Below are 19,553 nucleotides of genomic sequence, written 5' to 3'. Positions count from 1 at the left end.
TTTTTCCAATCGTTTCAATTCCTGAAGTGTTTACCTAGTCTTAGCCTCCTCTGTTACCTCAATCTCTGACTCATCCGTTTTCCTCCAAAGCATCTGCTTTGCTTGTGTCCTCCTGGCCTCAAGTCTTTCATCAAAGCTATTGAATTAACCCCTCAGCGGCCAGAGTGACTCCTGCCTTTCCCTCGGCAGTCTGTTTACTACAGCTGCTCCCTGTGTTGTCCTGGTGTTTAAGTTCTCCGTGTCTCACTCCCGCCCTTAGGAGATGCCTAACACATACTAAAACAGCCTAATCGCTCATTCCGAAGGAACCTTGTAGATTTAAGAGTGAACTATTCTTACATGAACATTTGTTCACTTCTTCTGGCTGGTTAGTACTTAGCACTGACTTAATCCATTACCCATGGGGTGTGGGGGAGGGAGGCCCCGAGGGATGTGGGGAAACAAAGAGTCAGAAAAAGAAGAGCTAGAGATAACTGTCTTGCCTCATCACTTCGTCCAAGCACAGGAGGAAGCACAGGACCAGAGTGGGACACATGGACAATGCTTTAAGAAACTGGGCGTGGTGGCGCATCATTATAATCCCAGCACTCAGGAGACAGAGGCAGGTGGATCTCTGAGCTGGAGGCTAGGCTGGTCTACAGAGCAAGTTGCAGGACAGCCAGGGCTACACCGAGAAACCCTGTATCAAAAAACTAAAAGGAAGAAGAAAAACAAAAAAAAAAAGAAAAATCTCTGAAGTATTTATATAAAATTGGCATAATCCTAGACAGAATGAAAAGAAAAATGGCAGAGGGTTTAGAGTGGAGAAGATGTATATGTTATATATTATATGCCATATATCATATATTACAGATCTGGCCCTGGTGCTATTATGGCAATATACAGCAGCCCTTCCATAACAAAGATGTGTACAAAATGTAATGCGGGCCAGGGGAGAGAAGGATTCAAATGAACAAAACCAAACTAGATATGAAAGTGCACACTGTAATTTCAGCACTCACACGACTTAGGATAGAGAGTTTCAGGTTAGTGTGGACCACAGAGTGAGACCTTAATCTCAAAAAAAAAAAAAAAAAAAAAAAAAGGAAGAGCGAGAGCGAGGAGAGCGAGAGAGCGAGAGCGAGAGCGAGAGCGGAGGGAGGATCGAGTTATGAATAATACGAATCAAACTGTGAAGCAAAGCCAGAAGAAGTAGACGTGGGGATCTTCACCAGCATCTAGTCCAACATTCCCACTTTAACCTAAGAAAGAAGGTTCTTGGGAACCAAAAAGAGTAGGGAGAGAAAGCTGATCCTGCCCCTCCATTACTACAGTCTACCAAACAACCAGCGGAGAGCCCCTGGCGCAAGCTGTGAGATTGCCTTCTCCTGGTAGACTTTGAAGTCTTACGAATTCAACCGTCTGCCAAGTTTGTTAAAATAACTGGATGCTGGCCAGACTGCCACTCTGCTTTGTGCTGCGTAGACACAGTCCCACACACAAGAGAAGCTCCCTAAAGCACATAATATCATTTGGGGACTTAGCCTGTTTCCCTTACTACCAGGTTTGTAAGTTTCTTGAGGGCATGGCACTAGGTCCTGAGTAACAAACCCTGGAACCACTAAAAGCAGGGAAGTTTAGACATGCATAGGAGAACTGGGGGACTAGGCTTCAACGCCACAGCTAGCAAGCGCTACCATCTAGAATGTGACTCCGACAGACTTTATTTAGTGCTGGAAAATTAACTCTTCTTTTTCCCACTGGCCACGTGAGGGGCTGTTAGGGGAAGATGTGAGTGAATCAAAACACCGACCATGTGATGGTATACACTCCCCAAATTGTACGTAATTCTAGACAAACTGAGAACACTCAGGAAAAGGAAAAGGAAAAACAAATAATAAATAAATGGAAACCCTCACCCATACCTAGAGGCAGCCAGTTGCTAGGGAAATAAGGCATCTTCAAAATAAAACCGTTTCTCATTGCAATTATTTAATCCTTGCCAACTTCCTCCTGGCTTAACTTGTGGACTACCATCAAACTTCTCAAATCTGCATAACAGAATTGAAAGAACATTTTGGGGGGACCCTCCAGAAAAGTGCAAAGCTTACTTAAAAGTGTACATTCACATCAAGGTGGTAACACGTGACTATAATCCCAGCACTTGGAAAGCAGGGGCAGGAAGATTGGGTTGGAGGCATCCTGGACTACACAGGAACTTTGAGTTCTGCCCCTTTCTCAAATAGATGTAGCTCATTTGCAGATGTAGCTCACTTTTAGAATGCTTGTCTGGTATATATGAGGCCATGGGTTTAACTCCCAGCACTACAAAAAGAAAAGAAACATGCCTGTGTATATATCAACTTGCTTCTAACACTAAAATTTTTATTTCTTTAGTTTTGCTTTATGAATATAGAAAAGTGATCATCATAAATATGATTCCCATATTTCTTTGTTTCTCAGTTTTACTTAAAGTAGATATTTTTAGAAACTAATTTTTTATTATATGTATATATGCGTGTGGGGTGTGGGGGTACCTGAGAAGGCCAGAAACATTTGGATCCTCCAGATCCTGACTGTTGTGAGCTGCCTGGTATGGGTGCTGGGAACCAAACTCTGGTCAGTACTTGCTTTTAACTGCTAAGCCATCTTCTTTAGGCCCATGGTAAATGTTCCTCTTCCTTCCTAATAAATTCTGACTTTATCAGCACAATTCAGAACTTACTTCCAACTGGAGAGAAGATTGTCCCCAGATCCCACATTAGAAAAGCAGGGTGTGATGGCATGAGTCTGTAATTCCAGTGCTAAGAAGACAGAGACAACAGATTTCTGAAGCTTGCTGTCCAGAGGGGGGGGCTGCAAGTCGGGGACAAAGGAGGGCAGTAGTGCAGGAAAAACACCTTAGGTTGTTGGGATGGCTGGTCTTATGTCAACCTGAGCACAAACTAGAGTCACGCCTTTAATCCCAGCACTCCGGAGGCAGAGCCAGGTGGATCTTTGTGAGTTCGAGGCCAGCCTGGTCTACAGAGTGAGATCCAGGAAAGGTGCAAAGCTACACAGAGAAACCCTGTCTTGAAAACAAACAAACAAACCCAAAAAATAGAGTCATCTGAAAGAAGGGAACCTGGACTGAGAAGATGCCTCCATAAGCTCCAGCTGTGGGCATTTTCTTGATTAGTGACTGATGGGGGAGGTCCAGCCCATTGTGGGTGGTTCCATCCCTCGGCTGGTGGTCCTGAGTTCTGTAAGAAAGCAGGCTAAGCAAGCCATAGCCAGCAAGCCAGTAAGCAGCTCCCCTCCATGGCCTCTTTATTAACTCCTGCCGCCAGGTTCCTGCCCTGTTTGAGTTCCTGTCCTGACTTCCTTTGATGATGAACGACAATATGGAAGTGTAAGCCAAATAAACCCTTCCCACTTCACCCCACAAAAAAAGAAAATTGAACATATGTGGCACCCAAATGCTAAGTTTCCTGTTGAAGAAATGAATGGTAGACCTTATATCTATCATTTATTTGGCTTATATTACACATATATTACAAACATTTTTATTTAATTGTTCAAGAATTGGCACATGAGATGCATTATCTAATTCCTCCGGGCCTCCACCAGTAAAAATAGGTGCAAAAAGTATGGTCATCAACTGCATTTTTTTTCTTATTTTTGAAAGTAATGACTTTATTATCTCTATGCATAATGAGTCACTATTTTGAAAACTTTAATACAGAAAAGCCCAGAAAAAAAATTAGCAAAAAAATCCTACTACCCAGAAGCAGCCATTAGTAACAAACAAGAAGCAAGTCAGTAACAATGTATCAAAATGTATCAAGTCATCAGTAACAATGTATCAAAACCCCTAGTACATAGAAGTAACCATCCCAAACAGCCGATTCTTTTCTTTCCTGTCATCTCTCTGCCAACAGCTTGAGCTGAGAAGTGATGATGAACTCAGGCACAATCAGTGCCTGTCATTTTTAAACAAAAATATGAAGCTTACTTTTACTTACATTTAGCAAGGGAGAGAAACAGATGAAACTAACAGATAGCAATGTCTTCTTCACTAAGAGAGCAGCAGGAAGAGAAAAAGCCTTCTAAGAGGAAAGGGGGTGCTTAGCAGTCTAGTTATTAGTCTGTTGTTGTTTTGAATTTTCTAAGAGTGCTCCTCAAGCTGCAGAACCCTTAGTGAAACAGCTTTAAGCTAAATCAAGGTGCCCTGCATTAAAAAGGATAATAACATTTTATAACCTCAACTAGAAGGGGCAGGAATGGGCCATCTGAACCATCACTCCTTATTTGCATATTACCTGGAACAACCCTTGTCGCTGTGATGGTAGGTATAAATCAACATTTTTATTTACAGGTGTTCACTTAGAACAAGCTCATTGGTGTGCCAAAATATGTATGTTGTGATTGTGTTTATATGGAATCCATTTAAAGACCTATAATATTCCCTTACAAGATTATCAAAACCAAGGCCCAAACAAAACACGACAAAATTTCCATAAAAACAGACTCAAAAAATTCTCATGTATCTTCCCCATGCGTTGAATTCCAAGGCATCTTCAGAGATGCAAACCCAGCTGTTTTTCAAGTTTGCAGAGGAACCATGTGCTGCTAGAAAAAAATAGATTATTCTTCTGAGGAGTGCTTTTATTTGTAGTCAAAACAGAAGACCAAATTGGCTGTCTTGGCAGGTTGATTTGCTTTTTAAGTTGATTTAAGAGTTTTAGGGACAAATAGTATATACTGTCTTCATCTGAATGAAAAATACTACCGTTTTAATTTGTCCTTTGGAGCTCATTTTATTTATTGACATTGAATCTGTCTTAGCTACAATTTTTACAATTTTTTTTATAAGCCTGAAGTTTCTTTTCTTAACCCGTATATGGCACATTTCACCCATCTGAAACATGACTCGGGTTTCAAATGTAAGAGGAAGTGTAAACATCCTGTGTATGTATAAGACAATCTATTGCATGGTGACTCTATTCTGACAGTTAGACCATAAGCAGTTAGAAAAAATAAAGTTTTATTTACCAAAATAAATTTACTCTAGACATTAATTAGACGTCAAAGTGTCCTTTTGTGCTCATTTTCATTTGTTTGTCTGTTTGTTTCATTTTAAGGTCAGACTTTAATAAACCTATAGTAGAAATAGCTTTGTGTACAGTTAAGAAAATTCACAATCCCCTACTTCCAGAGTAGATGCAAAGAGAAATTTCTTCTTTCTGCATCAACAGAGTCAAGAATGTGCTGGTTGGTTGTGTCTTAACTTCAGTGTTCATAGAACATAGCAACTAAATAAAATAAGGAGGAGTTTACTCTTTGGGGATGGGGGAGAAACAGGTCTCACTGTGTAGTCCTGACTGTTCTTGAACTCCCCATATGGCCTTGATCTCATAACAACCCACCTGTCTCTGACTCCCCAGTGCTGGGATTAAAGACCTGCAATACACAACACCATCCATCCCTTGACTAGAATTTGTCATTCTTTAAAAAATAGCAAGGGCTGAAGGGATGGCTCAGCAGATAAAAGCACTGGCTGCTTTTCCAGAGAACCTGGGTTTGTTTCCCAGCATCCACATGGTGCACACATCCATTTATAACTCTAATTACAGGGGCTCAAATACCCTCTTCTGGCCTCCACAAGCACTATTCCATCATGTGATACACAGGCATACATGCAGCTAAAATGCTCATATACATAAAATAAAATAATAAATTTTAAAAATAGCCAGACAAAGTGGGACATTTAATCCCAACACTTGAGAGGCAGAGGCAGGTGGATATCTGTGAGTTCAAGGCCAGCTTGGTCTACATACTGAGTTCCATGCTACAAAGTGAGACTGTGTCTTTCTAAGATAGATAGATAGATAGATAGATAGATAGATAGATAGATAGATAGAGTGAATCCTGTCTTCTGCAAAAAGATGAGGTAGCAGTTACACTATGGATATAAGGATAAGTATTTATAATACAGTTGGGAATTATACTGGCTTAGGAACATTGCAGGAATATGTTCTCCAGAGTTTGTGACCTCATAAGCCACAGGTAGTTGGCTAGGTTTACAGTACAAAGCATAAATTCCCTCCTCGTCAGCAGTCCTTAAGTCTAAGTAGGTGGATGCTGGTTTCCACCAAGATGTAAGTGCCACTATTATACCCTTGGGTATGTCTTACCATGCCGGCTTCACAGCCCAATAGGATTGTTGATTGCTTTCTCCCTTGGCAGCTTGCAAATCCTGTTTGTATATTATGAGAAGTAGTCCTCAGAGAAAAGGTTTCCAGGTCAGTCATAGCTTGATTCTTCTAAGTCCTGTGTGAGAAATGTGTGATACCCTCATTAATGGGGTCTTACCGTCAAGTTCTAGAAGGCAACCACAGACAATGGCAATAGCCTATATTGTCTGGAGAATCTCTTGGATTCCCCTGACCAACAACCCAAAGGAGGTTTCCCATGCCTGGTACTGGGATTTTGTTAGATAATCTGTGGTTCTTTGGGAGACCATTATCACCCCAAACTTGATTTAAATTGTTTATGTATGCACACATATATGTGTGTGTATTTTTGAGTAAACATAAACATAAAAATAATTATTTCCCTATGGCTTTTACAATCATCCTTCGTGTTTTTATCCCTCCTTTTTTTTTTTAAACAACAGATGGAGTGCATCACAGAAATCCACAACTGATCAAATTACAAAAATCAGCAGACTGTGAGTGCCCATCCCTGACTGATACATCTGCAATAAAGCTCCTATACTATACCTAAGGTTCACAGAAGCAGGATGGAAAGGTTGTAAGAGCCAGAGGATCAGGACTGCTACAAAATTGTCTCCTCTGTGTTCAACAGGAAGTTATACCCATGAAACATGAACAATATGGTCACCTAAACAAGACCTAGACAATGACAACAGCAATTGACATCCGAACAGGGATGGGGAAATCTCCAAAGACCCCACCCCTAGACAAAGAGCTGCTAAGAGATGGATCAGTCTTCTCAACTGATATGTTATTCAGTCCCAAGTGGTCAACACTAATAATATGTACATATGAGCAACACCAAATGGACTCAGCTGGTTTTATTTATATACACACATGTAAATAATAAATAGATAGGCAGGCAGATAGGTAGGTAGGTAGGTGGGTGGGTGGGTGGATGGATGGATGATGGATGGATGGATGGATAGATGGATAGATGTAAGAATAATTAGGCTGGGCAGTGGTGGCACACGCCTTTAATCCCAGCACTCAGGAGGCAGAGGCAGGCGGATCTTTGTGAGTTCAAGGCCAGCCTGCTCTACAGAGTGAGATCCAGGAAAGGTGCAAAGCAACAAAGAGAAACCCTGTCTCTAAAACAAAACAAAACAAAGCAAAACAAAAAAAGAATAATAATAATTAAAGAAGGAAAGGTCATAAAGTTGAGAGGGAATGGGGGAACATGGGAGAAGCTGGAGGGAAATAGTGTGTGGTGGAAATGATGGAAATACAGTACTCATACAAGATTCTTAAAAATTAAAATAAATAAATGAAGAGAATGATAAATTTAACCCTGGGAGGGGTTCCACAATGTAGCATAGTCAAGCAAGTAACAACCACTTCTAATTTATGACACCCTGTAAATACTACATACATGAATTCACATGTCACTGTGGAGGGAGAAAACTGAAAAAATGTTATGATAGAGTTAGCTTTACCATCACCTGGGATGTAGCTTTGGAGCCTTTCCTAAAACTCACTCTGTAGTCCAGGCTGGCCTCGAACTCACAGAGATCCACCTGCCTCTGCCTCCTGGGATTAAAGGTGTGTGCCACCACTGCCAGGCTCAGATAGGATAGGGTTTGTTTGTTTTTGTTTTTGTTTTGAGCTGAGGATGAACCCAGGGCCTTGTGCTTGCTAAGCAAGCACTCTACCACTGAGCTAAATCCCCAACCCAGGTTAGTTTTTAATGCCTCAGGTATCAACTTAAAACCAACCCCTTGTTGATACTAATCTACAAAATCTAGTAACATTAAGTAGTCTTTTCAGTGATAATCAACAGAGTAAAGATCTATGGATAAATACTAAGGTCATAGGATATTTAATCATCACCCAGAGCAATCACCTTTGTTTTCCAGGAGAAGCTGAGACCAGAGAAGTTAGTTTTTTCTTCAGTTATATAAACTCCAGGTCATGTCCCTTCCAGTGGTATTTCTTGGTCATTCGCCTCAGCCTCAGTGGTTCCATCCATCTGGGAAGCTAACAATCAAACTCAGTTGTCTCCATCTAGCCCTTTCTCTGCTGGTTGCAGATGCATACAGCAGAAGACCTGCAAGCTGGAGTGGAATTCCCATTCTCAGCAGCGAGGCAGGCAGGCCAGTGGTCCAGAAGAGCACAAGGATGGGGGATGCTTTGAGAGTGCAAGAGAGCACCAATGAGCTTCTCCCCCCATTTGCTGTAACACAGGTAACAACTGGCCAATAACCTAAAGCAACCAATTCAAGGAAGAGGGCAGAGAAATGTTGGTATGAACCCAACAAAACCTAAGCTTTATTCATCAGGACTCTTTCCGGTCCCATGAAAGCCTTATCTTTCATTCATAAATTTGTATTTTGTCTTCTTAATGGGGCCCTTTCACACTGTGTAAGTGTAGGCTGTGTAGAATTCCTGATGACAGGATGTACTCCAGCAGTTCAGTGTCCCCTAAAAATGCCTCGAAAGTGTCGGTGGCCTGCTTCATTAGCTGTTGCAGGTCCAAATGACCACTTTCTGGCCCTCTTTTCCAAATGATATCAATAATAGTATTCGACGCAGGAGAGATAATCTTGAAACTTCTACAAGCTAAGTGATAGATAGTCTTTTCTATATGAATATTTAGGATCACCTTCCTCTTCGTTTATTATTGAATTTAATTTAACAGTTTCTATTGAAATTATATTTCTGGGCAACAAGGATAATTTAAGAAGCAATTACAAATGAGATGTTCAATAGAGCTGTTTTGCATATTTATTGCATATCTTGGAAACAGAATAGAAATAAAAAAAAAAAAAAAACTATGAAATCTTGACTTCTATTTAGATAGAGATTTATCATTATTTGTGAGATATGTCCACCATGGTTTTACTTTAAAACCACAAATAAAGTTTTAACAATGGGCATTTTTCTTGTTGAGAGGTCTGTGGTCAGACTAAACATCTCACAGAACCTGATTAGATCCTGAGGTTTTCAAATTCAATATTCAGCAAATATAGAGTGCTTCTTTGGCCATAAGAAATAATTAAGAACTTTGGAGCTGATGTAACTTGCCTGAGCCTGCCTCTTTTTTTTTTTTTTTTTATAATGGCATGATAATCAGACATAACCTCCTCTGATATTGGGCCTTGTCATACATGAGTTTGCGACAGAATAAATCACACATAATTAATCTTTTGACAATCTAGGTGACATTGCTTTAGGTTTTTACATCATCAAGGCCTGCTTTTGCCAGTAGTCAAGTTAGGAAAATTTTATGTTATCAAATGCTTTCTTTTTTCCCTCCCAATTATCCTGAATCCAGAAAAGTAGACACTCAGTCATTATGTAAAGACAAAGGAACATTGAATGGTTAATTATAAAACAGCCAGAACTGTCGACTGTGCATTCATTCTTATAATAGATCACTGGAGGATGAATTAGCATATTTAGTTCAAAATCTTGTAAGATAGAAATGGGATTGTTTTAGTGGCTAATATTTGTGTGACTGCCTCAAACTACAAAGACAGCTGATGTAAAGGAACACAGGGCTCTGAGGAATGGAAAGAAGGATGTTCTGTAAGTGAGTCACATGATAAGATGGAGTTGATGATGTCTGAAATCCACTTTTTCTGTGTTCTCACAGTATCACTGTAATCCTACAGACTACCTTTGCTTCCCTAGACATAAACTCTCTCCCCAGGACCGTCTTAAAATCAAATATGCAAAAGTCGTTGGGTTGTAGAATTTTCTGTAGCATTTTCCTCACTGGAAGAGATCTCCAAAGGTCACCTAGTTTGTCCCGTCTCCAGCCAGGACTCTTCCTAATACTGAATATAGCTGTATAGTGATCTGCATTAAGAAAGCTTTTAGAGATCCCTGGGGTTGGTCAAAAAATAGCTAATATTGGCCTGATTCATAGAACAGCACTATGCGAATGTCAAAATAGCCACCTTCATCAAGGAAGACATCCATCAGGACTGTGAAGTGCTAGGACCAGCTTCCCAAAGAAACACTTTACTTTCTCAGAGAATGCGTAGTAGATGAAGGAGATGCCCAAGTGCGGTGGCAGTTGTTGTTGAGGTATTTCAATGCTTGTCAAAGAGGAAACATTGTCATATCAAAGACCACAGGAGGAAACTCACTGGAAGTGACTGAAAAGGAACAGATAAGTAGGACTTGTAACAAGTCTTTTCAAATAGCTGAAGAGCTAGCTCAAAGAGGAAGCAGGTGTTTTAAAGCAAGATCTGATTAGCTTCAAGTTACGGAGGGGCAGATAATAAAACATAAGAATAATAATGATGGGCCTACTTTTAAAGTGATCTTCCCTCTAAATCAGCTGAGATTGCTAGAGCTGGTATTATTTCAACTCCATGAAATGGCAGGTACAAAGGACAAGAATTCAAGTGTAATTTAAATTCCTAACCTCACGATCACACCGCTGTGTATCAAGAAAAGTAATGTTCCCCTGTTGTTTAGACTTTTTTACGTTACTGGAGTTGGAGGACTTTTACCAAAGTCTAGAAACATCATGGGGTTCTTGTGTGACTCATTTGTATCTTTAAGCCTTTCTGTTGAACGATATGGAAAGCCTAAAGAAGTGGGGATAAAGCAAGGGAAATGTCCTAATTAGATGATTGTATGGAGCACCTGCTTGCTGTAATGCGTTTATACTGCACTTTTCTTCATAGTTATACTAATATGAGATAACACGGGAGCCTTGTTGATTGGGGCACCCTCAGGGGAAGGGAGGCTGAGTGAAAATAAGAGTAGAGGTCTTTGTGTTTTGTTTGTTTCTAAACCACCCCCTTGCCAGATTTTAAATTGTACCTATTCTAAGAAATTAATTTGAAAATACTCCACTGTTAAAAACAGACAAGTACGCTATGTTCTTGGCCAGAGATTTATCTGACTTATGGAAGAGGGTGCTCTCGCTACTAGCCTCTCCCGGCCTCTTTTGTGACCCTGGACTTTGGAGACAGGAAATAGGCAGCTGAGAACTTTTTGATGAGCAGCAACTTCCCTCAGAGAACACAGAAGGATGAAGAAACCAAGTCTTCGGGACACCTTCCCTCTTCCTTTGGTAAGGATAGGAGAAACAAGAAAAAGCAGGTCTCTGAAGCGTCCCTGGATTTTCAGCATTACCACAGGGGGCACCTAGCCCTTGAGTTAATGTGTATGTCTATAATAAAGCTAAGGCTAAGGAACTGTTTCCTTAGGTATTTTGAGTTTAGTGGACTAGTTCTCTGCCTGACTTGCCCAGGTAATTATGGATAATATGCTCTGTGTGTGCAGCCTCTAGAAAGTGCTATTTTTAATCCCAGCACTCGGGAGGCAGAGGCAGGCAGATCTCTGAGTTCAAGGCCAGCCTGGTCTACAGAATGATTTCCAGGATAGCCAGGGCTACACAGGGAAACCCTGCCTTGAAAGAAAAACAGAACAAAACAACAACAACAAAACCCCACAAAAACAAAGAAGAGGATGTGGTATTACTTTTAAGTTACCAGTGTAAACAAATTCCCATATGACAATCAAGCTATTCCACATGGAGGCAACTAAATCAGCTTAAGGAACCAAATAAAAAGGATGTAAGAAAAGGCAAAGAATAGTAGATTCTGTAACTTTTATTGCCCCCCAAAAGGTCAAAACCTTTACATGCTATGTATGACATTAGATGTCATCTATGAGTTCACTGCAAGCAAATCTTTCAAAAATATGCACACTGTATATATTTACATTCAAGTCTGAGTAACTGATGTCATGGTATAATTCAGGTTCTAGTCCTTTCCCACCCTGCGGATTTGTTCGGCAACTAACTAAACAGCGATTGCATCTTCAATCAGGCACGTGGAGAGGTAGGAGCCACTTAACAAACTGGAGTGCAACGTGAAGATCATCATTGAAGCAGCTTAGCCACAACAAGGAGATCCTAACTAGCTTTGGTTATCTCAAGAAGCTGCAGAGGTCTAGTCTGTCCTTGAACTTAAAACTGAAATAACTTTCAGAGAGGTGCTTTGCTGACCACATCAGAGTGTTGACAGAATTCAACAACTAAAAAGGCCTGCCACTCTACACCCAGGAATTGTCCATGACTAGCGTAGCACCGCTTAGGCTGGCAGCTAGACCCGTTTCCCTGATGAGGCGGAAATAATAAGCAAATAAGAGATATCAAAATAATATCTCTATACACAGCCTCTGCAACTCAGAAGCCAATTTCGACAATTCCTTTGCCAAGTAAAATCCGTACTACTTTATGCCCACACCCAAACTGAGTTCCTAAGTCTATACAAGGGTGGGGGCAGTCTGTGACTTCTGTAGACCCAAGGTCCTCAGCCTCAAGAGTGGACCTCAGGAAGGCTCTTGAGTCTGAGACGGGCTTCCTAGGTTCCGGCCAGATTTAGTGGGATTTGTTTCTGACCGAGGAAGCTGAAGGGAGGCCACAGAGGCAGCTGTGGCCAGAAGTCCCTCTCGTTCCCTTTTTTTCTGTTTCATCCTACGGTTCTGGAACCAGATTTTGACCTGGGTGTCATTCAGCTGCAAGCAGTTGGCTATCTCGATGCGTCGGGCCCTAGTCAGGTACTTATTGAAATGAAACTCCTTCTCCAGTTCGGTCAGTTGCTTGGTGCTGAAATTCGTGCGTATGGCACTGGAGGGGCTTGCGGCTCCGTATTCGGAGAGTTTGCCTGCAACATAAAGAGAAGGTGTCAGCGGGGCGAGGGGATGCTGAGACTATCCAGTGACCGCTCAAAGTGAAGACCAAAGTCACAACGCAGCCCTCCTGAGTGATGGGCACAGCTGTGGCAGACCGTGCGCTCCACCGAGGGCTCCGTCCTAATTTTCTCGGCGCCTGGGGCATTTTCTGACCCCGGAGTCTGACCGCTTAGGGGCAGAAGCTCTTTCTATCCAGGGAATCCGCGGCCACACGCTCCCGGCTAAGCCCGGAGAAGGCTGCTCTCCCCACCCCAGGTGCCTCCCTCCAGCGCCCACCTCCTTACTTTTCTTGGGGGCGTTCCTCTTCACTTTCATCCACTCGAAAGTGCTGAAGGCGGCCGGGAGGCCGGAGGTGGGAGAGGCGGGCTTAGGACAGGCGCCGGGGGCCGGGGACGCAGTCTGGAAGGGCCCGGGGTGGCGGTCCGCTGGCTCCTTGAGACACGCAGGGAAGGGGCCGGGCTCGCCAAAGGTAGCCAAGTCCACCTGGCCGCTGAGCAGGAAAGAGCCTCCGCCGGAGAAGACCGCCGAGGTGGCATAGTGGACGTGCGCCCCGCCGTCGTCCGCCGCTCTCCCGAGCGCGCCGGGGAAATCAAACGCCGGCCCGGACCCCAAGAAGCCGTAGTCGGCGGCAGGCGCAGAGGCAGGTGCGGCGCCCCGCTCGTAGGAGCCCTCCAGGGTGCAGGGCGCGTACCGGGGTGCGGTGGGCTGTGGCCCCGGAGACTGAGCGGGGGCTGCGGGGGGCGACGGCGCGGGCCGGGCGGCGGCCAAGGGTAAGCAGCTCACGAAGGCGCCGTCGCCGCTGCCCAGGGGGAAGGCGGGCTGCAGGGCCACGGGGCGAGCGTCGGCGCGGCAGAACTTGGGTGCGAAGCCCAGCACGTCGCCGCCTACCCCTCCGCTGCCGCCACCGGCGCACGACACGTATTCCAGGTAGGAACTCATGGCTCGCACCCCCCGGCCCAAACGCTGCACCCTGCAGGTCCGCGCAGCTCTGCCTTCCCGCTACCCTCGCTGCCCTCGCCGAGCCATGGCGAGAGAGCCCGAGGTAAATAGTGGCCTCATATACCGGCGGCGGCGGCCACGTGGCGCCGGCCGGCCAATCGGCGCCTTCCCCGCACTGGCCCGGTCCGGACTGGAGAGCGGTTCCTCCAGCCTGCCCCGCTGCCAACTTAGCCGGAGCAGCCGGGGGCCTCCGCCCAGCCTGGGAGAGCGGCGCCAGCCCTGGGTGGCCTGGGAAGGGAGGGGCGAGAGGCCAGGGGACCAGCTCCCTGGACAGGTATTGCGGCAGAAAGGCAGTGGAGGGCGATGGACGCAGGTCCCTCTCAGGACCCCCGCGGGCTGCTCCCCCGGGATTGGCGGGGTGGGCTTGGAGGAGGCTAGTGGGAGAATTATTGCCTTTGCCCTGCGGGTACTCTACTCAGCCCTCCTTCTGGGAAGGTCAAGTTACTCCTGCGCCCTTTTCCTGGGTGTTTTCGGGTTTTCTCGGCTCTGGAGTCACTCCTGTCCTAAACCTAGAGCAGATGTTGGCTTTTCCCTCTTTTCTGCCTCACGGACAACTCCTGGGACCTGGAGATGAAATCACTTTCACTAGTTTTTCTTTGCAACATCGCTCACAGCATTCCCTTTGGCATCCCTTCCAATTTGTGGCGACATGGTGAGGATGGACGTTTGTAGTGTCAGTGTTGATTTGGGCAGAAAATAAGTTTCTGTCTCTTGTGGAAAGAGCCGGATTTTCCCCTCCGACGAGGTCATCAGAATAAAGAATCCACCCTGTGCCTGAAAGCCCCTGTGTACTGTTTGAGAGGCTGGCACTCCCACCAATGCTGCACACGCTTTCAATGAGACTCTTGGCTGAGGGCGCAAAGGCATCCTGGGGACTGGTCAGATCTCAGAGGTTTGGACTGGCTTGTACCTTAAAGCAATTAAGCTTCTGTTCCATCAGATAAGTGCTGCGTCGTCTCTTGCGAGTGAAATCTGAGGGCTCACGATGTTAATGGGCTCACGTCTTTCCCTTGATAATATGGTTTTGTTTACTGAGTGTAGAGAGCCGGGAAATAAAAGTGCAGTTGGCACAGGAAATGAAGAGTAGAAAGGTTATACACACAGGCGTTACACTGACAAACTTTCCAACTTCCTTCAGCGTTTCTTTTCATGTTTTCCTCTTTAGGGCTGAAGGAAAATACTAAGTTAAATAAACACAGTTATTTACACACAGCCATAAGTAAATGAAGGTGGTTTCCTAAAAGCCAGTGTAGTGAAGATTCGTAAGGGTCTGTCTGCTCTTAGTTCATTCAAGTGCCCTGAAAACTTGATCTGTTCGAGCTTCTAAATTAGAGTGAGTATGGCTTTAATATTGTTTTACAGCTCCCCTTGTCATGAAAGAGTGATTGAGCCCTTGCCTAAAATTCCGCTCTCCGGCATCATAGTCCCAGAAGTGAGTCCCTTCCAGGACTGTGGACTTGGAAGTAAACAAAGCTATGCCCAAAGTGTCTCGTGCTAGTGCGTCTGAGCCAGAGAGACTGAAGGACCTAGAGAGGACTGGGAGGGAGGACACGTGACTGAAGACAAAGCTAGATGAGTGTGGGGTTCTTGGAATTGAATGTAAGTGGAATCCCTCTACTGAAATAGACTTCCACCTAGAACTATCCATTATTTGCTTTCCCTGAAGCAAATTTTTGGAGCTTTGCGTCTTTGCTTGAAATAGAAAGTCTACTAAAATTAAATAGGGCACTTATTGCCATTTTTATTTTTTTGATTATTTATTTTTATTTTGTGTACATTGCTGTTTTGTCTGCATGTGTGTCTGTGTGAGGGTGTCAGACCTCCTGGAACTGGAGCTACAGACAGGTGTGAGCAACCACGTGGTTGCTGGGAATTGAACCCAGGTTCTCTGGAAGAGCTGGCAGTGCTCTTAACCCCTAAGCCATCTCTTCAGCCCCCTATTTTTATTGTTGCTGTTGTTATTTTGTTTTCATGATTGTATTGAGAGTGGACTCAATATTTGTTCAGACTTCATTATAGTTCCCCGGTGAGCCCATACAGAGAGCCGTGGTCTGCTTCTCACTCACTCTTCTGGCACCCGAGTCCTTATGGTGTCCTATGCTTCAGAGCTCAGGCTGTTGTCTTCACTCCAAAGCTGATTCTTTTGTTTTGGTTCTGATGAGCTGAGCACCCAACCTAGGGCCAGACACATGCTAAGTAAGCTCTCTACCACTGAACTACATACTCAGCCCTTGAGTTAGTTTACTTAATGTTTGGTGAAAGTCAACCCTCTAGTCATTTCATGCCCAAATTTAGCAGATGTTTACCATCTGTCTTAGGTAAGAGCATTTTATTATGCCTAGAAAAAGACATTCTCAAACCAAAGGAACAAGATTCATTCTGGGGCCTAGCTCTACTTTACTTTAAGTCTACTAGATGGCTCTGTCTCTCCCTCTGTCTGTCTGTCTGTCTGTCTCTCTCTCTCTCTCTCTCTCTCTCACACACACACACACACACACACACACACACACACACACGTGCACGCACAAGTGTGCATAGAATCACACACTCAAACCTCACATACACTGGGCAAGTGCTCTGCTACTGTATCCCAGCTGATACTCCAGAATAATCTTAGTCTGTAATTCTCTGAGGAGAGACTGGAAGATATTACCGGGGGAAACATGAATAAAAATAAGTGAATAGAGAATATTTTTAGTAACTATCCAGTTTGTCTCCAATATTCACAGGATATGGGGAAATGTCTCACTAATTTTATCAATTGTTCAAGCCATGAATCCTCAAGGGCCACTTGCCTCCTGTCTTGGCGCTATGAATTCTCCATGGGAGGTGACAACAGAGGCCCTGATTGCCCTGGTGAGTTTGAAGTAGGAATGCTTTGAAATAGCCTGCCTGCTCACCACAGCAGCCGCCCACATTCCCACCATCCCCCACTCCCTTTCTCTCCCATTCTAATAACAACCTTCTCTTCTGATAGCAGTGGTGGCTCCTGGTGGCCTTGTCTTCTGTGTGTTCAAAGTCGACCTTAAGAACCACCAAGGCCCTTTCTTCCATAAGCCCCACTGTGCTCGAGATACCTGAGCACAATCAAACTCTTGACCTGCAGCCCCAAAGCAGAGAGCCTGCGGGAGTAAAAGACTAAAAGACGGTCAGGATGTGTTCTCCAATACCAGACTAAGAGAAAAGAGGTCAGGATGCAGTTCTCTCGAGCATCCCCAGCCATCAAAGGCTGGAAGTAAGCACACAGGAAGGGGTCCTGAAGACAGGAATTTTAAACCTCTTAGCAGTCTGATAGTTAACAGGGGCCTCCCTAAGGAAACAGTTCAATACTGGGCCTTTCCCTGAGTCGTGCAGATGAGAGACTCATGGGCCAAGCCAGCTTTTGACACATGGTAGGTATTTAATAAATGTCTGTTGGTCAGAAATGAAGAACAGAAACAGTGGTATGCTCTACCAGTATTTAGTACTGATTTAAGAGGACTTTCAGATTATTGACACCCAAAACTACTTTGCATTTATTGGAATCACCATAGAGGCTTGCCTAAAGGTACAGTTTCATTGGCCCATTTCCAGATATTTTAATCCAACAAGTCTGACTTAGGAGTGTTCATGTATTTGTCTGTTTGTTTTGTTATTTTCATTTTGTTTTGTTTGTTTGTTTGGTTGGTTGGTTTGGTTTTTTGAGACAAGGTTTCACTGCGTAGCCCTGTCTGTACTGGAACTCACTCTGTAGATAAGGCTGGCCTCGAACTCACAGAGATCTGCCTGCATCTGCCTCCTGAGTACTGGGCGTAAAGACATGAGCCACCAGTCAGTCCCAAATCTTTATTATTTTAACAAGCTTCTTGGGTGATCTTACAGCAGGTATCCCAAAGTACACTGAAGATTTCTGCTTTGGCACTTGGCTTTGTGGGAACAGAACAGGAAGGAAATGCTTCTGTAGAAGTGATAGTGAGCACAGTGAAAGAGCAGTGTGACCTGGCTGGCTGACACGTGAGTGAACCTGAACAGTGTCTACAAGCATGTTGAGCAGCAAGGTAGAGAAGTCAATGTCAAGGTCAACGGTCTACAGCTCCAGAAAATGTCTTAGAGATGTGGTCAGTTGGGGCTCGAGAGCTCAGAGGTTAAGAATGAATGCTTGTTGCTCTTGTAGACCTGAGTTCAGTTCCCATCACTCCCACTGGACAGCTGACAATGACTAATTCCAGCTCCAGAGGATCTCGTAACTCTTTCTGCCTTCCCTGGACACCCACATACATTTGTGCTTACACATACACAGACATAAATATACACATAATAAATAAATAAATAAATCTGGAAGAAGTGGTCAGTAGGAAATTTGCACATTTTAGTGGTCAATTAGTGTGTTCTGGTGGCTGGTTATTCTGATAACTTGCCTTGGATGGGTAGGAAGTGAAATTTGTTTCTTCCATTCCTTAGAGAAACCCAGGAGTGGTTCTGAAGCAACATTCTAAGAAGCGGAGTGAGGATGGGTTCTTACTCTCTCTCATTTCCTTCCATCTCCCAATTAACTGGAAGGTGCATTTGGGCCTCAGGGATCCAGAAGGAGTGAAATGTACCTTGGCCTAACTATCTCTGGCTAAAGGATGATCATCCACAGTGTGAGCTGGTAAAGCTAGAAGGCACCTTAGCCATAGACTCGGTCAAACTCTTGGCTTTAGGGAGGAATTTGCTTTACTCATTCTAGAAAAAATGATAGAGCCTGGACTTTCCACAGCCCATTGCCTCCCTACAGCCTGGACAAAGGAAGAACTAAGGCAACGCTTCTTTGGTACTGGCACTATGGCAGCCTCAGGCCTGAACAGGCAGAACAGTGTTGAAGGAGGTACCTTCATTTCTGGAAGTGACTCTCCCTTTGAGACAAGTTTGTAAACCAATGCACTAGACTTGTGAAGCTTCACCCTAAGTCTCTGACAAGAGTAGGCAGAGATGAGCCTGGGTCCTCACCCCCTCCACCACCTGCAAGGGTAAAGGAGTCCCGAATTTCCTGTGGAGGTTGACTCTCTTCAGGACCCTGAAAGGGCCATAAGAAATAAACCTAAGTTGATTTCACTGGATAGAGCAAGTACAAAAGGAACAAATGTGAGATGCCTGTCTTGGGCTTAATGTTTCTATTGAAAGCTTTGTGTCTTTATTAGTTTATAAACCCTTTGTGTGTTAACCGTTTGCCATATGCTATAAATTTTCTTAGCAAAAGGGTTGGGGTGTGTTTGGGAGTAGAGTACTTGTGTAGCCTGCATAAGGCAATGAGTTTGATCCCAACACTGGAAAAAAAATTCTCAGCATGCCATTCTCTTTTCATTTGTTTGACATGTAGAAGATGGATTTTTATATTTTCAAATCTACTTCCGGTTTCTGTCTTTGGCTCAGTATTTATAAAAGCCTTCAACTCTCCTCTGTTGTATTCATATTTTTAAAGGCTATGTATGAATACATACAGGCATATACCAATTTGATACACATGTGCTAACTACTTATAACTTGCTGCTTAAATTGTCTTCGTGTATATAGATGTTTTGCCTGTATGTATACCTGAGCACCACTTAGGTGCAGTGCCCACAAAGGCTAGAATAGGGGCATCATATCTCCTGGAGCTGGATATACAACAATTGTTAGCTGCTAGGTAGGTGCTGGGAA

The 19,553-nt window shown here is 43.9% G+C and overlaps 1 protein-coding gene across 1 annotated transcript; it reads right to left on the bottom strand.

Moving 5' to 3' along the window:
- Positions 1-11,794: 11,794 nt before the first annotated feature.
- Hoxd1 (homeobox D1) lies at positions 11,795-13,957 on the bottom strand. The gene is made up of 2 exons (XM_036186633.1): positions 13,181-13,957; positions 11,795-12,868 (listed from the first exon to the last, which is right to left on the bottom strand). Exons 1-2 carry the CDS (start codon positions 13,833-13,835, stop codon positions 12,534-12,536), a joined length of 990 nt encoding a protein of 329 aa, XP_036042526.1. The 5' UTR covers positions 13,836-13,957; the 3' UTR covers positions 11,795-12,533.
- Positions 13,958-19,553: the final 5,596 nt, after the last annotated feature.

The sequence above is a fragment of the Onychomys torridus genome, chromosome 4 (genome assembly GCF_903995425.1).
Source record: "Onychomys torridus chromosome 4, mOncTor1.1, whole genome shotgun sequence".
NCBI lineage: Eukaryota > Metazoa > Chordata > Mammalia > Rodentia > Cricetidae > Onychomys > Onychomys torridus.
The sequence above is the reverse complement of the archived record's forward strand: the minus strand, read 5'-3'. Positions and strand labels throughout refer to the sequence as shown.